We start from the raw sequence: 25,224 nt of genomic DNA on the forward strand, positions 1-25,224 counted from the left end.
AATTGGCGAAGAATTTCAGATTATCTATACAATGATGATTTTACGACAATTCATGTTCTTAATCGTGCCCAAATTATCGATGATGCATTTCATTTAATGATAGCAGGCCAACTCGAAGCCTCTATATTCTGGGATATCATATCGTATTTGCATGAAGAAGAAGATTATATCGCATGGTATCCTATGTTTAAAGCTCTGGAATACATATTTAGTGCTTTTCCAGTGGAAAAAAAAACTGAAAAATTTGCGGTAAATATTAATCAATTTCAATGAAAGTATTACATTTAAAAATATTTATATATACACTGATTGATTACAAATAATTTAAATATTTATAGAGAAATATATCTAGCGATAAAGTTTTACATATTATTACGTCACAGATAAATGTGCAAACATTTTAGTTTGAATAATCACTCACGCGATGAACAGTTTTCAAAGTGTATGATTTTCACTACTGTAAATAATATTAATATATTGTACGGTGTGTTCAAAAAGTATCGCGAATTTTGTGTTTTTTCAAAAATTATTTATTTATTCATGAATATCTATTTTGTCCCCTTCAAAGTAATCCCCACCAGATATTATACACTTGTGCCAACGTTTTTTCCAATCCTCGAAGCACTTCAAAAAATCATTTTTTGTGATTTTGTTCAGCTCCTCCTTCGATGCCGTCTTTATCTCCTCAATCGTAGCGTAGCGTCGTCCTTTCATGGGCCTCTTCAGTTTCGGGAACAAGAAAAAGTCACAGGGGGCCAGATCTGGGGAATACGGTGGCTGCGGCATTATTAGTGTGTTGTTTTTGGCCAAAAATTGAGCAATTTTGGTACGAATTTCGCGGCGACCCGTGTCATGCCCAAATCATTGGTAAAAATCGAATGGCATGAGCCAATCGATATGTTTAGGTCCTCAGCAACTTCTCTAACGGTGATTCGACGATTGACCAATACTATTTTCTTCACTTCATCAATGTTTTCGTCTGTTGTTGACGTGCTCGGGCGTCCGGCACGCTCTTCGTCGTTCACATCTTCTCGGCCCTCGGAAAACATTTTGTACCACCGATAAACGTTGCTTCGGTCCAAGGTAGCTTCACCATATGCCACAGTCAACATTCGGAATGCGTCCGCGCACTTAATTTTGTTTTTCACACAAAATTTGATACAGATTCTTTGATCCATTTTTTGGAATAGGCAAAAATCGAAGACGAGCCAAAACACGTGCAAGCAAAGCAGCTGTCAAAAATTAACTGAACATTCAAAATGGCCGTACTTGTCGGCATAAATGAGAAACATGAGTACCAACATAACGCCACAAAAAAATCGAAAATCGAATATACGTAACCCGCAGAAATTCAAAATTCGCGATACTTTTTGAACACACCTCATATAACATTGTTATTGGATAAATAGCTGGATGCTTAAAATCTTTGTCGATGAATTATAATTATAAACATATTAAAGAAATATATATTTAATGATTTTTAGGATAGAATAGATAAGCTAAAATTCATATTAAGCAACTTACTTGCAAGAATCAAATATGAAGAAATTGATGATGCAGACGAACTTAGAATATGTTTACGACAAGAAGCTGCAAAATGGGCATGTTTTTTCGGTGACATCACTTGTATGGAAGAAGCCAACAATAAATTAAAACAACATCTCCACGATTCTATAAAACACAGGTAAATTATGTTACATATTTTTATTTTTTCTCAATCAAATTTACTTGTAGATATCTCCTATAATATTTAAATGAGTTAATACGCCAATCTTTAATAATAAAATTAAATTCTATTTATATTTTAGACTTTTGCCATGGTGGAAGACATGGACATATTGTAGAGGTTTGATGATAACTACGAAAAATGTGTCCACTTTTGGAATAGTGTATAAAAGAGGATTCGAAACAACTGACATTAAATTTTCAGAATACTTGGCTTGCATTGAAGATACTGATTTCATCATACATTATTTAAGTTATAAACATGTCACTTATACAAAACAGGAAGATCAATTTCTCGCTAACACTTTCTTACATTTTATTACGAAGCATGCGAAGAATCCAATTATATTGACGTATATATTAGATAATTTTCACGAAATAAAACCAAAGTAAAGTGACATATTTTTATAAATATTTTGTACAAAAGTTTATTATGTGTATTATATATATACATCTGATTTTTTTTGTTTTTAGAAATCTTAATATAATTGCAGCATTTATTATTATGATTAATAACGTATATTCCGAAAATCTAGTTGAGGTAAAAATGTTACATGTTTAAATATGTATACATAATATGATAATAATGTGATATTAATAATTATTATTTAATGTTTAAAATAATTTTCATAATGTTACCATAACGTTGTTCATTAATAATGGTATTAAAATTATACATTTTAGTTAATAGAGAAACAATCTGAAATTATTGTAGAAGCTAACGTAATTAAAGTGAATACAGAACATCTATTTAGAAGACATCGAATAAAGGAGGTATATTTAATAAATATTATTATGGAAAGCGAAAGAAAATGAAAAATTGTTCTATCTGTGTGATTAATTTCTAAATATTATTTTTATATCTGATTCTTTGTTATATAATTAGTATGTTGATTTTATTATGACAATCTTTGTTCATATATATTAAGATTTGTATAATGCGGAATGAGATTACTATATTTATCTAATTATATTATGATTAATGAAACGATTTGTTTTAGATGAGTGACCGTGTAATAGATAAGGATGAATTATATTCCTATATTACAATCAAGATTCAAATTATTCGCAAAAAACAAATCGAGAAGCAGAGACAATATTTTGCAAGATTTTTCTTCTAATCGGTGGATGTAAAAAAATTGCAGCTTTGCATACGTGGACATACTTTATATGAATAATTTTTTTATATTGTATCTACTATATCTTTTACTGCTCTAAATATTGTTTATTTAGATGTATTACTATCCGATTTATATATTTGCCTTTTTATATTTACAAAACGTTATAACTGCATGCATCAAGATTTTTATGTTTTTGCGATCTTGTTTGAAGTAGTAAAATTATATATTATTGCAGAAATTAATTATTTTTTACATTCAATATTATTAATTATGTAGAATTTGTGATTGATTAGCATTTTTTAGTTTATAATAAATAACATGACACATTTCTCTCTCTCTCTCTCTCTCTCTCTCTCTCTAATTTTAAAAAGTTATTTAAATAAAATATTAATCTTAATATATTATATATATATATATATATATATATTAATAAAAAATATTAAAAATAACGATATAAAACTGCAAGGTCAAAACAATATTGCATAACTTGTCACATAGCAATAACACAGCAATAACATTTGTCACAAGTTTATAATAAGTGCGCGTCTAACATGTGCTTGTTTCAATCAACGCGATGAATTTTAATATTAAAAAATTATCTTATTACTTCATTTAAGTTTTTATTATTCCGTTTCTTACTATTCTTAATGATAAATGTCGAATCTTATTTAAAATATTTTATAGCTTATCGATTAGAATATGTAAAGAAAGCTACTATACGTAATATACGCACATATTTACGTATAATTGATTCCGGAACCGTAATATTGAAATAATTTTTGACCCATAAAAATTTATCGAATAAAATGCCTTTGAAACTTAAAAATATTATAATTTACATCAATTACATAAAAGAAAATAAAATTAAACTAAAGACATGCTGTGTGTGTAAATTTATAGTACGAATTTTTAACAGATATCTTTGGCTGATTTAATACTTTATTGATATTTCAGTAATTCTAACACTAAATAAAATATTGTAAAAAGGAAAGAAGTATCGTTTATTAATTTTCTCAAACATTTAAATTAAAATTAAAGATAATTTAATTTAATTCTTATTTGCACAATTAAAATAAATTTAATGTTTCACATATTGCCAAGAATTAAATTGACACATATAAAAGAGTATCACCGCGCATTGCAAAAATTATGAAATTAAAAAATATTTTTATTTCTATACAGCTATATAAATCATTTATTTGATACAAATAAATATATTTATCTGTTTTGAAAAGAATTTTTTTACATCAAACAATAAATGTTTTTCACATTTAATCAATATCATTAGTTTCAAATAAATGATTTTTATTATAAAAGAGTATTGAGTTAAATATTTGATTAAATTTAATAAAATTTTTTTTGCGCTATTAAAGAGATTTGATAAAATAAACTTTGTTAAAAATTTTTAGAGGCCTTCTATGTATAACATAATATATGTTCGGAAGATAAACATATAGTAATTATTATATAATTATCAATTACAGAATATTTTAATTTCCAAAGAAATTTGTAATATAAATTCGCAACAATTGTCGTCACATCTGGTTTGATGTATCGAGATAGTTCATCGGATAAGATAAGTCACGATTTATATTCAAAATTGTATATCATTTTCGCTTTATTCTCACAGTTTGTTTATCTAGTATATATATAATTTGAGCAGAAAAAAAAGGAAACAGATCTTCGAAAATATTTTGTATTCACTTTTTAAAGAAATGTTATATGAAAAAACTAATTTTATCAGTTATAAATCTTTATAGTTTTGCACACAGAGTACGATATAATAAATAATCAAAGTAGTAAACCTTTAAAATTAGAGAAAAATTGATATAAAAAGACGAAAAAATAGTACAAATCGTGATTAATAAATAATCAATTATAATATTTACGATTTTATAACATATACAGGCGTAAGTAGACACAATATTGTGCATAAACATGTATATAAATAAATGTATATTTCTAGCAAAAAAATATAAAGTAACCCATTTTAAATAACGTATTGTTATTTCAGAACCAAAATTTCTCTTCCGAAAAATATACTTTATACAACATTTATAGAATTTGAAAGGAGCGTCGCGTCGTAAATATATGGTCTTATTTCAGGTGGAGGCATTTTTGAGATTTGATAGTTATTATTATATTGTTAAACGTTTTATGTGTTTAATATTGACAAAAATATAAAACATCTTGTAATATATTTATCTTTCGATATTATTTTAGCTGAATAAATTTCTGCACAAAATAATGTGGATAAATTGATTCGTATAAAAAAAAACACTACAGTTGATTTAAAGAAAATTGCAATTTATAATAATGTGCAACTACATACATTTTTTAAAATTATGAAACATGTTTACACTAATTGAATTATATTACTATATTTTGTGCATAAAATTATTAAGATAATATTATCGAAAGTGCATGTATATAACGAAAAATTACATCATATTTTTTTATATAAGTAATATATATATCTATAGATATAAGCACCGTCTGTCTGTTTGTCTGATCGTAAACTACTTCGACATTTATGAACCGATTTTTGTGAAACAACTACCAAAATGTTGCAAATTTTTCGAAGATGAATGTTTTTTTTTAAGTTTTACACTCTCACCCACGCAATCGCATATTTATGGACCGATTTTTTCGAAATTGGTACCACAATTTTGCAAATTTTTCAGAGAATGTTAAAGTAGTTCGAAATAGTAATTAAACAGACATACAGACAGACTTAAATACTCTAAATAGTACTTAAAAACTTCATCGTCGCACACCCCGAAAAATTTGCAACATTAAAGGAAATCGGAAATCTTTTACGGCAAATGTTGTATACAAAGAGGTTTTGTAAAATGAAAAATTGTATGAAAATTAATAATAGCGGGGTCAGTGTTGAGAAAAGTGTATAAATAATGCCTATTTATTTGATTAGGTTAGCATCTTTTGAATGTGCTAGGCTTAATTAAGTCAGCTGTTACACAAAAATGCCGCCACACAAATACGTATATATATACCTACATATAACGACCTCAGAAATTTTATTGACCTAACACATTATATTTATCATGATAACACGTACAGAGAATCAGTCAGTCTTTCGTGGTCTTTCGAACCACGTGGTGGTAGATATAATACTTTTAATAAAGTGTGTGAATATATTATATTTTTCCAACATTGCATACTTCTAAAGCATTAATTTGCTGCAATTTATTTTTAAAACGATATATAGTTTTAATCAATATAATTTTTTAATTAACATTCTGTTTCGAAATATTCGGTAAGTCAATATAATTTTCATACATATAAAACATATATGTGTCTACAAATTCAAAAAAATTTAATCATACGGTAGGACGGAATTTTATAGAATTTCCAACATATGTATAGAAATAGAGAGAATAGTTTTATTCACAATTATTTGTAAATTTTAATCCAGAGATAATTTAAAATAATATCGATTGTATAATATTTTACGAATTGTATGTTGTTTGGCGAATTATAAGTTTTAATAAATAAAATGTTGAAATAAATTTAGAGACGTTATATTATCGTTATTCACTTTAATTCTGCATTTAAAATATTATATAAATGACTTGCAATAACCGCGAGGTATAACTTTTGCTTGCGAGATATAATTCTATTTGTTTTTTTCTTCAGCGAGTTCACTGAGTGACAAACTATCGATTCTTCGGTCACCTATGCCTATATCGATTAAGCTGTCCGTTGTTATATTTTGCTTGTTTTGATACTTTGCTTTTACCTGTTCATTATGATTGTTTTGCTCGTTGTCATATATATACATATATTCGATCGCCGACTTTTGTTCTCAATTCGATTTAATATTCTAAAATAAAATTGAAATATAAAATGAATTTTAGTTGGGGTTGTAGTTCGAATATTTATCACCACAGTTGAAATAATCTTGAGCCCACATAAGTTTGATATCAAATAAATTATTTTTGAAACTTGAAAATGATACAATTAACAGATAGTAAATATTATAATAGACACTTTTAATTGTCCTTTCATTACTAAATTATCAAAATTCTGTTTTCCAAAATTCTACGTACTTTTTATTATTTATAAAAAAATATTTGTATGTATTTTAATATTTAAATTGATTTTGAAGTTGTTCTGACATTAAGTAAAATAACTTTATCAAGAATAAAAAATTAAATATTAATTTTTGTTGCTGAAAATTATATATATAATGAAGAAAAATAAAGAATAGAACATTTGTTTTTAATCTGTATTCGATATATCCTCTTGAGGTATAATGAAAGTTTGAAAAAATTAATTTTGTTAAGTGTGAAATGAATCCCATTGAGAAATAATTGGTTTAATCGTTATCGGTTCGACATCGATTCGACGACGAATCGACGTCAATTTGACCATCATTTCTCACTGGGAATATAAATACAACACTTAAAAATAAATAGAATTATATTAATCATATAAGTTAGAAGTAGACATAATACTAAATATTTTACGTAAAATTTTTTACATAAATATTGTATATAAAACGTTTAAAACGCATGTTAATATTAAAAACGCATAAATATTAGTTTATATCGATTAATAAGGTATTCCATTAAAGTTGAAACGTTTGAAATATATTTAAATTAAAAATTATTAAAATTTAATTTTTACTTATTATTAAATTGTATTTCTCAAATGTATTAGTATTCTACCATCAGTATTTATATAAAATAATTGTTAAAATAGAAATTCGGCTAATTAAAGTTATGTGCATAATTAAAATTCGGCAAATTATAATTATGATCCTATGCATAGCATCAAGCAACTGTCATCGTCAAAATTAACAATTTGACAAATGTAAAATAAATAATAGAAATCATTTTTTATAAAAGAAAATGCGCTCTTATATCGCGTCTAGTGATTAAAAAAACAGAAAAACTATATTTAATTTCTATATTTATCTTTTGTTTAGAGTTTTATAGATTTAAAATAAATAGTCCTTTTCCGACATGATGATATGCCTAAAACTATTATTAAGTAGCGGACTAATGTTTATCGCTGAGACGGCTTTTGTTCTTAATGAATCATCTTTATGCTATCAACCATCAAAATATATAAAACCAATCCATTACGATATCAAGCATATATCACATATTGAACGAAATATTTTCTGTGGAGAATACAATATCAGCATAAGCATTCTTAACAAAACGCAACATATACTTTTACATTCAGAAAAATTAAGTATTAAAGATATAGTTTTATTTACAAATGTAGAAAAAAATCATGAGAATGATAAAGATACAGTTTACAAACCAACATATAATACTACTGAAGATGACACAATTGATATTATTTTTAAGGATAAATTATCACCAGGAAATTTCACTTTAAATATAAAATATTATGGTATTGCTGATGAAGTTTTTACAATTTTCAAAATGAAAGAAAAAACTGCGTAAGTAAATACATATTAATAGTATATGTTTAATAAAAAGGTACATTATGCAATTATATAAAACATTGTAATTAATATACATTATTTATGTATTAAATGTTTCAAAAATTATTATATATTATAAAATTTAAATATGAAGACGATTATTCTTTATTTTTAGTACATTATATTACATATTACATTTATATTATTTTTAAATCCCAATATTTTTATGCTTGCTAAAAATGTTTCATTAATTTATGTTCTTTGAAATATATAGTTTGATAGCTGCTACTCATTTCCATATAATAAACACCCAACGATTGCCTTCGTGTTGGGATCAACAGAATTCATTGTTAAAAGCAACCTTTAACATATCTATAGGATGTAATCAATGCACGGCTTTGTCAAATATGCCATTGCGAAATACGGAAAAAAAAGGTACAATATGTTATGGACACACTTCGACACCACACCTTCAATGTCGCCGTATTTTGCAACAATAATTGTGTCCAATTACCTATTATGTGTTGATAATGATACTCGAAGCATTCTAATGTGGTGCAGAAACGAATCTGTGTTCCTCATGAAATTTGCAAAAAATGTAGCTGAAAATATCACGTTGTCGTTTAAAAATGAATGGAAACAACATTTGAACAATATTTCGAAGGTGACTCATGTTGCAATTCCAAATTTTCATGATAATGGGATAATAGTTTTAGGACTTGTTTTGTATAAGTGAGTACAAGTGCTTAAAATTACTTTAAAAATAAAATTATATTAATATATACAAAATTATAAAACTTAAAAACATGTGTATTTTTTGTTTCTGTATACATTCGAAAGTATAAAGAATTGCGAAAACAATTTTTGTAGAATTAAGTTTATTCATATTATTACAAAGTTAAAGTATACCAAAGAATAATTAATTTTTCGTGCTTTGGCTCTGTTGGCCGATTTAAAAAACATCATATTTATATTCTTAATATTGAGAGCCGATAAAAATATTTCTTTCTGATTAAAGTATACCGTTTGAATAAAGAATAAAGTATGTATGTTAAGGGGTAACACCACTGTAACGGCCCAAAAAATTGCACTTTTTCGACATTTTTTTTTTAATGAAAGGAAATGAAATAAAGTATTAATACTCCGTGAAGTTAATAAGCATATATTGAAGTACTTGTAAAAATTTTTTCATAAAATAATATTACAAAATGGCGGAATGGCAGCCATATTCCCTGATGCTCCTTTAAATAAAGGGGTCTGCGGCAAGCAGTGTAGCCGTTGGAAATTTGAACCAAGAACAAATAAAAAAATTCCTCATGATCTTCAATGGTATATCTAGTACAATACGTATGGGATTTTAGAAATATTGATTTTTGAGTGATTGGCGAGCATTTGAATAAAGTCGTTCATTTTTCGACAAAAAAAAGTGACATTATTTGGCAATAAAAAATGTTTAGAGCAACGTATCAAAAATTCCATACGTATTGTACTTCGAAATGTTGTTTTGAATGTACAGTAAAAAATTCAAGTGAAAATATTAAAAATTGTTAGAGTTATACTGCTTGCCGCGTTGAAAAAACGTGTTTCGAGAAAAACGCGTTTAAAGTTTGGAGTTGTATTATAACATGAAAAAATTTAAAATTCGACTCAAAAAAAATTTTTACTATTAGTCTGCAATCCCAGCACCGTAAAGCTGCCCTTCTAAGTTGGAATATTCGTCCTCCATTTCTTTCCTCGCAGATGTTATGCCAGAGCGCGCTTTTTTTGCTGCATCTGATAATTGTGCCTCTGCGTGCTTGATTCGTTTTGCATCGGATTCGATGCAAAAATTATATGCTTCGACGCCAATTTCCATTTCCAGATATATTTCGTATATCTAGATATATTTAGATATATTTAGATATATTTAGATATATTTAGATATATTTTAGATATATTTTAGATATATTTTAGATATATCTAGATATATTTCATATATCTAGATATATTTCATCTAGTAGTGTCTCACATAACTTAGAAATCAATAAGCAAGGTATTATGCACTACTCTCTCGACAGGTTTCCACCCGGAGCAGGTAGCCGTTTCGGAGTCGCCCGACTCGTTCAGTACATAGCTAGGAATTTCGATGAAAAAAATTAGTTTCACGTATAAAAGTTTTTTCCTCGTATTCTACAGGGTTCAAAGGATTTTTTAAGCCCAAAAAAAAATCGATTTTTTGAAAATTTTACAGTGGTGTTACCCCTTAAATCGTATCTTCTCAGGTAGATGTTAAAACTGCAATAAAGCTATAAAAGAAATTACATTTTTTAATTTTTCAAATTATTGTTCTTTTTCAACGATATACACATTAACAGAAATTTATCGTTGCTTCATATTGTAAATTAAAAAATAAAAAAATATTATTTGATACAATTTACAATACTGATTTGCTAAATTGTACCCATGACTTTGTAAATCGTACAAATAACAATTAAATTAAAAAAGTGTAACAAAAATAAAATTTTATTTTCTATATATATATAAGTTCTGAGTCTTAACATTAAAATATAATTTCCAGGGAAACAGATATCATCTACGATAAAAATTTATATTCTAATGCTCACAAAATTAAAATAGCTGAATTAGTAGGACATAAAGTGACACAGCAATGGTTTTATAATCTGAACAATCCTTTTCGATCTGCTTCTTGGTTGCATAAAGCTTTTACTACATTGCTTGCAACGTATGCTGTCAATGAGGTACGTTATTCTAAATATTTTCAACTCTATCCCGATTTTAAATTAAACCTTTTTTTACAAAATCTATATGCATTCTTTGTAAATTGTCTTGAGAACATATTTAGCATTATTTAAAATAATTAACTGTTTGAAAAAAATACTTTTTTCACATGTTTACATACACATATAATTATAATTAATTTATTAAACATTTTTATTCTTTTAACACCACTATTTCATATTTTAAAATTTTTATGTAATATAAAATAAAATAAATTAATAAAAAACGAGTATACATGATATTTATTTAATTAAATTTGGTAAAAAAAAGTTTGCAATAATATCATGAGACAATAATTTAAAAAAATATATAATATATATTTGCTAATTATATTAATACAAAATTTTAGATTTTATTATTTATATTTATTTTAATGTATTTTTTAAAATGAGAAAGTGTTTTCTTTTAACGTAGAAGACCCGCTAATGATATTAGTAGTTCTTTATAATGCAAGTTTTATCAGAGCGGTTATATCGATATGTATTAATTATTTTTCTTCTATAGATGTATCCTGATAATCGAACAATAAATTTATTTGTTGTTCAAAATCAACATACTTCTTTTTATTTGGATAATGATTATCGTATATGGAATTCTGTTTCACAAGATGACAGTTTATTTAAAATTCGCGAATCCATCAGAGGTATAACGTAATATAATAAAATAGTCCGCTTAAATTTTTAACTGGTAATATTTTAAAATATCTGTAAAATTAGAAGATAATTAATTCTTTATTTGAATTTTAATTTAATATTATATTTATAAAAGTACACATGTGCGCGCGCGCGCGCGCGCACACACACACACACACACACACACACACACACACAAATGCACACACACAGTGTTTGGTGATAGCCGCACTTATGTAGGTACAGGGAATTAATTGAATGGTCCTTTGAAGTTTGCTATCTTCGTAAGTATCAACGAGAAGTTTACTTATAAAATAGAATGATAAACAGTGCGGCAATAAAAAACATTTCACTCTTACGCGATTATTATCCTGTATATACATATATATTATAATTTTTTTTTTATAAAGTTACTATGTAACCATTATATTAAATATACATTTGTAAAATATCTAATTTATAATTTTGATGTAAATTATAGCACCCTTTATACTGCGCATGATGCAACACGACTTCGAAGACACTTTTTGGAAACCCATTTGCTGATATGCAAATAGCACGTGAGTAATAGAACATAGAATATAATATAAAAAAAAATTATAGAAATCTTAAATAATTTATAATAGTATACAAATTTTATATAATGTCTCTTATTTTCTTTCGTTTCTTCTGACATTATTTCATAATGTTTTTTTTTCTTATTGTTAGTGTTATAATTCCTCTGTTCTTACTGATCTTCTACCAAAATTATTTTTAATTTCATTATTCTTTTTATAAAAACTATTTTTGTAGAAAGAAATTGTTATCGTTATTATTTTTTCATATACATATTTATTGTTGTTTTATTTATGTTTCATGATTTGTTATTTTTTAAAATAACAAATGCTGGCCTCTTTTACTATATTGATTTTTTTAAAATAATTTTTAAAATAATTTTTTTATTATTCTCTTTATTTTTTTTGTATTGTCTATAATTCCTATATCTGTTTTTTTAACTGCATTTATGTGCTACATTTGTTTTCTAATCGTATTTAACAGGTTTTTAAATATGTAACAATTATGTCTCTTTTCCATTACTTTCTCTATTTTTATTTTCTTCTTCCGTAAATCGATCTCCTTTATATTATTTTTTTTGTTTTGTCTTCAACTTCTTATTTGTTTTATTTCTCCTTTTAATCATTTTATACTCTCTCAATACTTTGCTCAAATATAATCTGTGTATTAATGCTAATAATACCTAAAAATATAAATAAAATTATTAAATTTTATTTAAAGTTATATTATAATTCTTATTATATTAGAATATAAATATAAGATATATAAATATATGCAAATTAGAAGTGCGATTTTATATTTTGCTTCTTAGTGTTTATTAAAAATTTGGTAGTTATTGAGATATGTGAATTAAGCTACCTTCGATCACAACAAATGTCAAGGTCATCGAACTCAAAGGTGGCTCCCCATATCTTAATAATTACCAAAATTTTGTATAATATTAACATTATACAGACAATTTTAACATATTTGTAATGTTTTTTTTTTATATATATTTTACATACTTTGTGAATTTAGGCTATCACATCGTCTAGGTCCTGTAAACCTTATGAAGGATGTTGCTTTAAAAATGGATTTTGCTCTAAAACTAACAAGAATAGAATATTGGGTTTCGAAAAAGCATTGTCCTCTCATTAAAGTAGAACGAAATTATAGTGATCTTATGAGCCAAACAATTGTATCGGTACAATATATCGACATATTAGAAATTGGCTACATTCATATAACTTTTACTGCGGAAGCATTCCCCATTTTTAACAATTTCATTCATCATGCTTTAGACGTGTCAGAGGATTTTGAAATATTCTTCCCATTTCAAGAGAATGATTGGATGATATTCAATATACAACAAGTTGGTAAATATCGACAAATAGATTTATTATGACTTATTTCTCATCTTTATTTAACAAATACTTAATTGACATAATTTTATTTTTTTTATCTATTTTTTGTCTAATTTTATTTATTTTTTTATTCATTGTTCTATAAAATTTTGAGCTATTCATTATATAACTATAATAGTTTTAAAATGTTTTGTGTAATATTCTGCATTGTTATATTTAAGATATACACGTAGCCGTTTTCTAAACAATATCATTCAATATTAATGTTATATTTTTACAAATATTTTCTTCAAATAAGAGTAAAAATGATTAAGATAATTAGATTTATAAAACTAATAATAATAAGTGCAGGTAATACAATTATCGTAACGTTTCATACTGCGAAAATTATATTATATATTGGTTAGCATAAAATAATTACTATTTATGCACAACTAGAATCAATTTTATTTTATGATATACATAACAATATCTTGCACAGTTTTATTTTCTCTTATATTTCAAGTATTAGGATAACATTTTTTATAATTAATTATTTACATGTATTTGTATTTTATTAATGTATTAAATTTTTGATACGTTTTTAATTTATAATTTATATAAGCAAAAATATTAAACAAAAATGTTTGAAAATAAGTATATTAATTATAAAATTATTGAAAATAATAATAATTGTTATAATTTATTTACTGTTCGACAGGATATTACCGCGTTAATTATGATAATGAGAATTGGCAAAAAATTTCAAATTATCTATACTTTTATAATTTTATGACAATTCATGTTCTTAATCGTGCCCAAATTATCGATGATGCATTTCATTTAATGATAGCAGGCCAACTCGAAGCCTCTATATTCTGGAATATCATATCGTATTTGGATAGAGAAAAAGATTATATCGCGTGGTATCCTATGTTTAAAGCTCTGGAATACATGTTTAGTACTTTTCCAGTGGAAGAAAAAACTGAAAAATATGCGGTAAATATTAATCAGTTTTAATAAAAGTATTACATTTATATATTTATATATACACTGATTGATCACAAATAATTTAAATATTTATAGAGAAATATATCTAGCAATAAAGTATTACATATTTTTACGACTCACATAAATGTGCAAACAAATTTAGTTTGAGTAATCACTCACGCGATGAACAGTTCCCAAAGTGTATTCACTACTGTGAATAATTAATATATAACATTGTTATTGGATACATAACTGGATGCTTAAAATTTTTGTCGATGAATTATAATTATAAACATATTAATAAAGAAATATATATTTAATGATTTTTAGAATAGAATAGATAAGATAAAAACCATATTAAACAAATTACTTGTAAAAATCGAATATGAAGAAATTGATGATCCAGACGAACTTAGAATATGTTTACGACAAGAAGCTGCAAGATGGGCATGTTTTTTCGGTGACATTACTTGTATAAAAGAAGCGAAGAATAAATTAGAACAACATATCGAAGATCCTATACAACACAGGTAAATTATGTTACATATTTTTAGTTTTTCTCAATCAAATTTTCTTGTAGATATCTCCTATAATGTTCAAATAAGTTAATACGAAAATCTTTAATAAAAAAATTAAATTCTATTTATATTTTAGGCTTCTGCCATGGTGGACGGCATGGACATATTGTAGAGGTTTGATGACAACTACGAGAAATGAGATCACTTTTGGAACAGTGTATACTAGAGGATTGGAAAAAGATGACATTAAATTTTCAGAATACTTGGCTTGCATTGAAGATACTGATTTCATCAAACATTATTTTAGTCATAAACAGAACATTAATACAAAACAGGAATATCAATTTCTTGTTAACAGTTTCTTACATTTTATTACGAAGCATGCGAAGAATCCAATTATATTGACGTATATATTAGATAATTTTAACAAAATAAAACCAAAGTAAAATGACATACTTTTATAAATATTTGTACAAGTTTATTATATGTATTATATATATATACATCTGATTTTTTTTGTTTTTAGAAATGTTAATATAATTGCAGCAATTATTATTATGATTAATAACGTATATTCCGAAAATTTAGCTAAGGTATAAATTTTACATGTTTAAATATATTTATACAAAATATGATAATAATGCGATATTAATAATTATTATTTAATGTTTAAAATAATTTTTATAATGTTATCATAACGTTGTTTATTAATAATGGTATTAAAATTATACATTTTAGTCAATAGAGGTACACTCTAAAAGTATTGTAGAAGCTAACGTAATTGAAGTGAACACAGAAGATCAATTTAAAAAACATCGAATAAAGGAGGTAAATTTAATATATGTATATTATTATGGAAAGTGAAAGAAAATGAAATTATGTTTTATCTGACTAATTTCTGAATATTATTTTTATATTTATTTATTTGTTATATAATTAGTATGTTGATTTTATTATGACAATCTTTGTTTATATATATTAAAATTTGCATAATGCGGAATGAGATTACTATATTTATTTAATTATATTATAATTAATAAAACGATTTGTTTTAGATGAATGACCGTGTAATACATAAGATTGAGTTATATTCTTATATTATAATCAAGGTTAAAACTATTCGCAAAAAACAAATCGAGAAGCAGAGACAATATTTTGCAAGATTTTTCTTCTAATCGGTGGATGTAAAAAAATTGCAGCTTTGCATACGTGGAAGTACTTTATATAATTTTTTTTATATTACATCTATTCGTTTTACTGCTTTAAATATTGCTTATTTAGATGTATTACTATCCAATGCTTTTATATTTACCTATATGACTGCATGCATCAAGATTCTCATGTTTTTGCGATCTTGTTTGAAGTAGTAGAATTATATATTATTGTGCAACCGGCGCGCAGAAAATCGCTCTTTACGTACATGATGGGATTTTAGAAAGGGCTCTTTTTCCACGCACCGGTCACACAAAATATCGTAGCCAACATGTGCGGATCGTAACTCGGCTTCGCTTCGTGCACCAAACTTCCGCACTCTCGACCGATTAATGATCTCCCGCACTTGTTAGCTAATATACTATTACAGAAATTAATTATTTTATACATTTAATGTTATTAATTATGTAGAATTTGTGATTGGTTTGTATTTTTTAGTTTGCAATAAATAACATGACACAATTCTTTCTTTCTTTCTCTCTCTCTCTCTCTCTCTCTCTCTCTCTCTCTCTCTCTCTTTCTCTTGTAATGTAAATTGACATTTTAATTTTTAAAAATTATTAAAAAAAAATAAAATATTAATATTAATATTAATATTTATAAAATTATATTCATAACTTTAAAATTGTACAACATAATTTAACATTTCTTGCTGATATTTTTAATAGATTTAAAAATACTGCAAAATGTGTCAATCTGAATTGTAACTTATAATTGTATTTAAAAAAAATTTAAGCAAAGCTAGCAAAGAAAACATATTTTAAAACGTTTGTCACAAGTTGATGTTTACAATAAGTCCGCGTCTAACATGTGCTTCTTCCAATCAACGCGGTTAATTTTAATATAAAAAAATTATCTTACTATTTTATTTGGCTTTCTATTATTTCGTTTCTTATTATTTTTAATGATAAATGTCGAATCTCTTGTAGCAAAATTAAATTTATGCAACAATGTCGCAACATGAACAAATAATTCGAAAAAAGATAAAACTTTGTTATATTAAAATCGGAAAACAATTAAAATATCTTAAAATCTTTAGATAGCTTATCAATTAGTATATGAAAAAGGAGCTACTATGTAATATACGCACATTTTTACGTATAATTGATTCAGGAACCGTAATATTTAAATAATTTTTGACCCATAAAAATTTATCGAATAAATCGAATTTTTAACAGATATCTTCGGCTGATTTAATACTTTAATTGATATTTCAGTAATTCTGACACTAAATAAAATATTGTAAAAGAAAAAGAAATATTGTTTATTAATTTTCTCAAACATTTAAATCAAAATTAAAGATAATTTATTTAATTCTTACTTGAACAATTAAAATGAATTTAATGTTTCACATATTGCCAAAAATTAAATTGACACATATAAAAGAGTATCACCGCGCATTGAAAACATTATTAAATTAAATAAATTTTTATTTCTATACAGCTATATAAATCATATATTTGAAACAAATAAATATCCGTTTTAAAAAGAATTTTTTTACATCAAATAATAAATATATTTCACATCCAATCGATATCATTAGTTTTAAATAAATGATATTTATTGTAAAGAAGTATTGAGTTAAATATTTAATTAAATTTAATAAAAATTTTTTTGCGCTATTAGAGAGATTTGATAAAGTAAACTTTGTTAAAAATTTTTAGAGGCCTTCTATGTATAACATAATATATGTTCAAAAGATAAAAATATAGTAACTATTATATAATTATCAATTAAAGAATATTTTAATTTTACAAAGAAATTCGTAATATAAATTCGTAACAATTGTCGTCACATCTGGTTTGACGTATCGCGATAGTTCATCGGATAAGATAGGTCACGATTTATATTCAAAATTGTATATCATTTTTGCTTTATTCTCACAGATTGTTTATCTAGTATATATATAATTTGAGCAGAAAAAAAAAACAAATCTTCGAAAATATAATGTATTCACTTTTTAAAGAAATGTTATATGAAGATATGAATTTTATCAGTTATAAATCTTTATAGTTTTGCACACAGAGTACGATGTAATAAATGATCAAAGTAGTAAAACTTTAAAATTAGAAAAAATTGATATAAAAAAACGAAAAAATAATACAAATTGTGATTAATAAGTAATTAATTATAATATTTACGATTTTATAACATATACTTATACATACAGGCGTAAGTAGGCACAATATTGTGCATAAACATGTGTGTATATAAATGTATATTTCTAACAAAAAAATATAAAGTAACCCATTTTAAATAACGTATTGTCGTTATTACAGAACCAAAACTTCTCTTCGAAAAAATATACTTTATACAACATTTATAAAATTTGAAAGGAGCGTCGCGTCGTAAAATATATGGTCTTATTTCAGATGGAGGCATTTTTGAGATTTGATAGTTATTATTATATTGTTAAACGTTTTATTTAAGAGTTTAACAAGGCTCTGTAATATAAATATAAATTTAACGTATAAGACGGGCAATAAGAGCCAAATCGCGGATGACAATGCGTTATCCTAACTAATTTTTCGTTAGAATTAAATACCGGTGCACAAGGCACCAAATTTTACTTGGACACGGCCAAGATTTTAAATATGAAATAATCTCAAGTATGAGATTATTTTATATTTAAAATCTTGGCCGTGTCCAAGTATATTTAATTCTAACGAAAAATAATTTAGTTTCGTTAGGATAACGCATTGTCATCCGCGATTTGGCTCTTATTGCCCGTCTTATACGTTAAATTTAAACGTTTTATGTTTAATATTGACAAAAAAATAAAACATCTTGTAATATATTTCTCTTCCGATATTATTTTAGCTGAATAAATTTTTGCACAAAATAATGTGAATAAATTGATTTGTATAAAAAAAAAAACACTACAGTGATTTAAAGAAAATTGCAATTTATAACAATGTGCAACTACGAACATTTTTTAAAATTATGAAACATGTTTACATTAATTGAATTATATTACTATATTTTGTGCATAAAATTATTAAGATAAAATTATCGAAAGTGCATGTATATGACGAAAATTTACATTATATTTTTTTATATAAGTAATATATATATCTATAGATATAAGCACCGTCTGTCTGTCTGTCTGATCGCGAACTACTTCGACATTTATGGACCAATTTTTGTGAAACAACTACCAAAATGTTGCAAATTTTTCGGGGATGGATGTTCTGTTTTAAGTTTTACACTCCCACCCACGCAATCGCATATTTATGGACCGATTTTTTCGAAATTGGTACCACAATTTTGCAAATTTTTCAAGGAATGTGAAAGTAGTTCGAAATAGTGGTCAAACAGACAAACAGACAGACATACAGACAGACTTAAATAGTCTAAAGAAAACTTAAAAATCTCATTGTCGCACACCTCCATAAATTTGCAACATTAAAGAAAATCCGAAATCTTTTACGGCAAATGTTATATACAAAGAGGTTTTGTAAAATGAAAAATTGTATGAAAACTAATAGTAGCGGGGTCAGTGTTGAGAAAAGTGTATAAATAATGCCTATTTATTTGATTAATTTAGCATCTTTTGAATGTGCTAGGCTTAATTAAGACAACTGTTACACAAAAATGCCGCCACACACACAAATATATATGTAAATATATATACATATAACGACCTCAGAAGTTTTGTTGACCTAACACATTATATTTATCATGAAGACACGTACAGAGAATCAGTCAGTCTTTCGTGGTCGTTCGAACCACGTGGTGGTGAAGATATAATACTTTTAATAAAGTGTGTGAATATATTATATTCTTCCAACATTGCATACTTCCAAAACATTAATTTGCTGCAGTTCATTATTAAAACAATATATAGTTTTAATCAATATAGTTTTCCAATTAACATTCTGTTTCGAAATATTCGGTAAGTCAGAAGAACTTTCATACATATAAAACATGTGTCTACAAATGCAAGAAAATTTAATCATACGGTAGGACGGAATTTTATAGAATTTCCAACATATGTATAGGAATAAAGAGAATAGTTTTATTCAAAATTATTTGTAAATTTTAATCCAGAGATAATTTAAAATAATTCTATTTGTCCTCTCTTCAGCGAGTTCGCTAAATGACATGTTATCAATTCTCCTGCCTATATCGGTTAAGCTGTCCGTTGTTATATTTTGCTTGTTTTGATACTTTGTTTTTACCTGTTCATTATGATTCTTTCGCTCGTTGTGATATATATATACATATATTCGATCGCCGACTTTCGTTCTCAACTCAATTTAATATTTTAAAATAAAATTGAAATATAAAATGAATTTTATCGCCACAGTTGAAATAATCTTGAACCCACAAAAGTTTGATGTCGAATAAATAATTTTTGAAACTAAAAAATACTGCAATTAACAGATAATGAATATTATAATAGATACTTTTAATTGTCCTTTTATTACTAGATTATTAAAATTCTGTTTCCAAAATTTGTCGTACTTTTTATTATTTATAAAAATATCTGTGTGTATTTTAATACTTACTTGTGATGTCAATATATTATAGGTTGTATAATCCTTGGCTAATATTTTATCACGGTTTGACAAGAAGTTTCATTTGAATAATATGTTCACAGTTTTTAATTTTAAGTACACTTGAGAAGGACTAAAACCCATGGTCGAAACGTTGGGTGGTGATTATTAAATATTTATTAGCCAGTAATGGTTGTTAAAATTAATTAACCTGTCAAATATATTAAAATTAAAAATTATTAAAATTTAATTTTTACTTATTATTAAGCTGTATTTCTCAAACGTATTAGTATTCTACTATCAGTATATATACAAAATAGAAGTCGAAATAATAATTTGGCTAATTAAAATTATGATCATTTTTATAGCATCAAACAACTGTCATCGTAAAAATTAACAATTTGACAATTGTAAAATGAATAATAGAAATAATATCAAAAACGTGCGCCAAGCGCGCTCTTGTGTCGTTTAGTGATTTGAAAAAGACATCAATACTATATTTAATTTCTCTATTTGTCTTTTGCTTACAGTGTGTTCTACAGACCTAAAATAAATTTTTTGACACGATGATATTTCTACTATTAATTAGCGGAATAATGTATATCGTTGGAACGGCTTCTAGTCCTAATCAATCGTCTTTATGCTATCAACCATCAGAATATATAAAACCAATCCATTACGATATCAAGCATATATCAAATATTGAAAAAAATTATTTCTATGGAGAATACAATATTAGCATAAGCATTCTTAACAAAACGCAAAATATATTAATCAACAACATATATTCAGAAAAATTATATTTAAAAAATATAGTTATAATTAAAAATTTAGAAAAACATCATGAGAATATTAAATATACAGTTTATAAACCGACATGTGATATTCAAGAAGACATAATTGACCTTTCTTTTAAGGATAAGTTATTACCAGGAAATTACACTTTATATATTAAATATTTTGGTTTTACTGATGAAGTCTTTAGAATTTTCGAAGTAAAAAAAAAAAATTGCGTAAGTAAATAATATATTGATAAGAATATTTGTAAGTCAGCTCTCCAATTTTTTAAGAACTCCATATTCATCTCGACTAAGAGACAAATGCGATGTTATTGCGACAAATTAAGATAAGAAATTTTTGAAAACTGAGGAATTTGAATCCTATGGTTGGGATCTCAGAAATTCCCCTTGTTCCTTCTCTTTTTCTTACAGGGGATGTTTAGAGAAGGAACAAGGGGAATTTCTGAGATCCCAACCATAGGATTCAAATTCCTCAGTTTTCAAAAATTTCTTATCTTAATTTGTCGCAATAACATCGCATTTGGCTCTTAGTCGAGATGAATATGGAGTTCTTAAATAATATATGTTAATTAAAATCAATGTGCAATGTGCAATTACATGCAACCTTGTAATGAATATATATTATTTTTGTATTAAATGTTTCAAAAATTATTATATATTATGAAATTTAAATATAAAGACGATTATTCTTTATGTTTAGTACATATAATTATATATTACATTTAAACATTTTTAAATTCCAAAATTTTGATGTTTGCTAAAAATGTTTCATTAATTTATGTTCTTTGAAATGTATAGTTTCGTAGCTGCTACTCATTTGCATATAATAGGCACCCGACAAATGTCATCGTGTTGGGATGAAAAGTATTTATTCTTAGAAGCAACCTTTAACATATCTATAGGATGTAATCAATGCACGGCTTTGTCAAATATGCCATTGCGAAATACAGAAAAAAACAAGCACAATATATTATTGAAACGTTTCGATACCACACCTGCAATGTCGCCGTATCTTGCAACAATAATTGTATCCAATTACTTATTACGTGTTGATAATTATACTCAAAACATTGAAATGTGGTGCAGATACGAATCTTTATTTCACATGGAATTTGCAAAGAATGTAGCTGAAGAAATCACGTTGTTGTTCAAAGATACATGGAAACAACGTTCGAACAATATTTCGAAAGTGACTCATGTTGCAATTCCAAATTTCCCTGATAATGGCATAATAGTTTTTGGACTTGTTTTGTATAAGTAAGTACAAGTGCTTAAAATTACATTAAAAGTAAAATTATATATTAGTATGCAAAATTATAAAACTGAAAAACATGTAGGTATATCTTTTGTTTCTGTAAACGTGCAAAAGTATAAGATATTGTGAAAACAACAATTTTAAGTAGTAAAAATTAAGTTTATTCGTATTATAATTCAAAATGTTGCACTTTATTGTTCTAATATATACATACATAAAGGTAAAAATTTTTATGTTATATCGTATCTTCTAAGGTAAATTTTAAAATTGTAATAAAGCTATAAAGAAATAACATTTTTTTATTTTATAAAACTAAAGTTCTTCATCAATGATTTACGCATTAACTCAAATCATTGCTTTATACTTAAATTAAAAATTACAAAAAATATTATTTGTTCCGATTTACAATACCAATTTGTTAAATAAAATTTTATTTTGTATATAAGTTCTCAGTCTAACATTTAAATATTATTTTCAGCGAAATGGATATCGTTTACGATAAAAATTTGTGTCCTGTTTCTCACAAAATTGAAATAGCTCAATTAGTAGGACATAAAGTGACACAGCAATGGTTATATAATTTGAACAATCCGTTTCGATCGGCTTTTTGGTTCAATAAAGGTCTTACTACATTGCTTGCAACGAATTTTGTCAATGAGGTTATTCTAAATATTTTTAACGCTATCACCTTCCATTTTTTTAAAAACGATAACATACTTAGGCATTTATATAACAGAAATTTCGTATATCAAATTCTTTTTACAAAATGTATAAATTCTTTTTAACAATATATACATATGTATATAATAATAAACAATATATGCATATATAAATTTAAAGTGTAAGAACGGCAACAAGAGCCAATCGCGGAAGACAGCGCGCTATTCCAACAAAACTAAATTTTTTTCGTTAGAATTAAATATCTGTGCACAAGGCACCAAATTTTACTTGGTCATGGCCAAGATTTTAAAATATGAAATAATCTCATATTTGAGATTTAATTTCAATAACTCTTTAAACCTCCTACGGAAATAAATAAATGCAAGAGAAAAATATAAGTCCGAAAGTCGCTGAATCGGGAATCGAACCCGAGATGTAAATGCGTGTGTGGATATGTGGAATATAACTTAAAAAAACCACACAGTGGCCTTCTTAGAAAAATTTGCAAGATTTTGGTACTAATTTCGTGAAAATCGGTCCATAAATGCGCATGCGCATGGGTGAATGCGTGGGTGGAGGTGTAACACTTGAGAAAATCATCAATTGTGTTTATCTTCCAAAAATTTACAACATTTTGATACCAATTTAAAAAAAATCGGTCCATAAATATGCGATTGCGTGGGTGGATGCGTAAAACTTACAAAAAATCATCATTATCACACTTTCCGGAAAATTTGCGAAATTTTGGTACCAATTTGATGAAAATCAGTCCACAAATGTGGAAGCAGTTCGCGGTCAGACAGACAGACAGACAGACAGAGAGACGGACGATACTTATACATACAGATTTTTATAAAATTTAAAATAAAATATATTAATCAGATACTATTATATCCGATATTTATTTTACTTATTTTGATAAAGAGAACTCTGCGATATAATATATCATGAGATAATAATTTTAAAAGTATGTAATATTTGTTAATTATATTAAGACAAAATTTATAATTTTATTTTTATATTTACTCATATGTGTTTTTCAAAGTGAGAAAGTGTTCCTTTTTAACATAAAAGAACCGCTAATGATATTAGTATTTCCTTCTAATGCATGTATTTTCAGAGCGGTTATATTGATATATTAATTATATTTTTTCTTTAGATGTATCGAGATAATCGAATAATAAATTTATTTGTTGTTCAAAATCAACATACTTCTTTTTATTTTGATGAATATCGTATGTGGGATTCTACTTCACAAAATGACAGATTATTGAAAATTCGCGAATCCATCAGAGGTATATAACGTAATATAATAAAATAATCCACGTAAATTTTGTACTACTAATATTATAATAATATTTGTAAAGTTATAGAAAAAGTAATTTTTTATCTGAATTTTATTATACTAGAACACAACCAGCGCGCGCTACGCGCGCGCCATTTAATTTATATTGATGTATATATATATTTATATACATATATATATATAATAAATTATATAATATATATAATAATTTAAATTATAAAATTTTAATTACGCCAAGTAATGTTTTTGACATAATCCAAATTTATGACTCAACTGTGTAAGTTATACATTATTTTCATTTTTAAAAGTGCAAGTAATATTTTTTTTTATATTTTATATATTATATAAAAAAATTTTTTAAAAAGAGAAAAAGAGAGAAGTATTTTTTAATTATATATTATCTTTTTTCCTCCATTTCTATATACATTA

General features: G+C 25.5%; 1 protein-coding gene and 2 long non-coding RNA genes across 4 annotated transcripts; all 3 read left to right on the forward strand.

Moving 5' to 3' along the window:
* The first annotated feature begins 6 nt into the window (after positions 1–6).
* On the forward strand, positions 7–16,740 carry LOC114928223 (aminopeptidase N-like). 2 transcript variants are annotated; one of them, XM_085489782.1, is made up of 6 exons: positions 7–249; positions 1,485–1,684; positions 1,809–2,114; positions 15,590–15,656; positions 15,802–15,891; positions 16,119–16,740. In XM_085489782.1, the coding sequence occupies exons 1-6, from the start codon at positions 97–99 to the stop codon at positions 16,236–16,238; spliced, it is 936 nt and encodes a 311-aa protein (XP_085345908.1). In that variant the 5' UTR covers positions 7–96; the 3' UTR covers positions 16,239–16,740. The 2 variants fall into 2 exon arrangements, with proteins under 2 accessions (XP_085345908.1, XP_085345903.1); XM_085489777.1 differs by lacking the exons at positions 7–249; positions 1,485–1,684; positions 1,809–2,114 and adding exons at positions 14,282–14,554; positions 14,876–15,075; positions 15,200–15,505.
* Positions 2,206–3,075, forward strand: LOC146724773 (uncharacterized). The gene is made up of 3 exons (XR_014926409.1): positions 2,206–2,266; positions 2,410–2,499; positions 2,727–3,075. It is a non-coding gene; the product is annotated as an uncharacterized LOC146724773 (long non-coding RNA).
* Positions 16,741–19,995: 3,255 nt separating the features above from the next.
* LOC114946112 (uncharacterized) lies at positions 19,996–23,738 on the forward strand. The gene is made up of 4 exons (XR_014926421.1): positions 19,996–20,170; positions 21,305–21,787; positions 22,373–22,831; positions 23,308–23,738. It is a non-coding gene; the product is annotated as an uncharacterized LOC114946112 (long non-coding RNA).
* The last annotated feature ends 1,486 nt before the right edge of the window (positions 23,739–25,224 follow it).

Source organism: Nylanderia fulva, unplaced genomic scaffold (assembly GCF_048542155.1).
Source record: "Nylanderia fulva isolate GAGA-0341 unplaced genomic scaffold, ASM4854215v1 Scaffold1174, whole genome shotgun sequence".
Taxonomy (NCBI): Eukaryota; Metazoa; Arthropoda; class Insecta; order Hymenoptera; family Formicidae; genus Nylanderia; species Nylanderia fulva.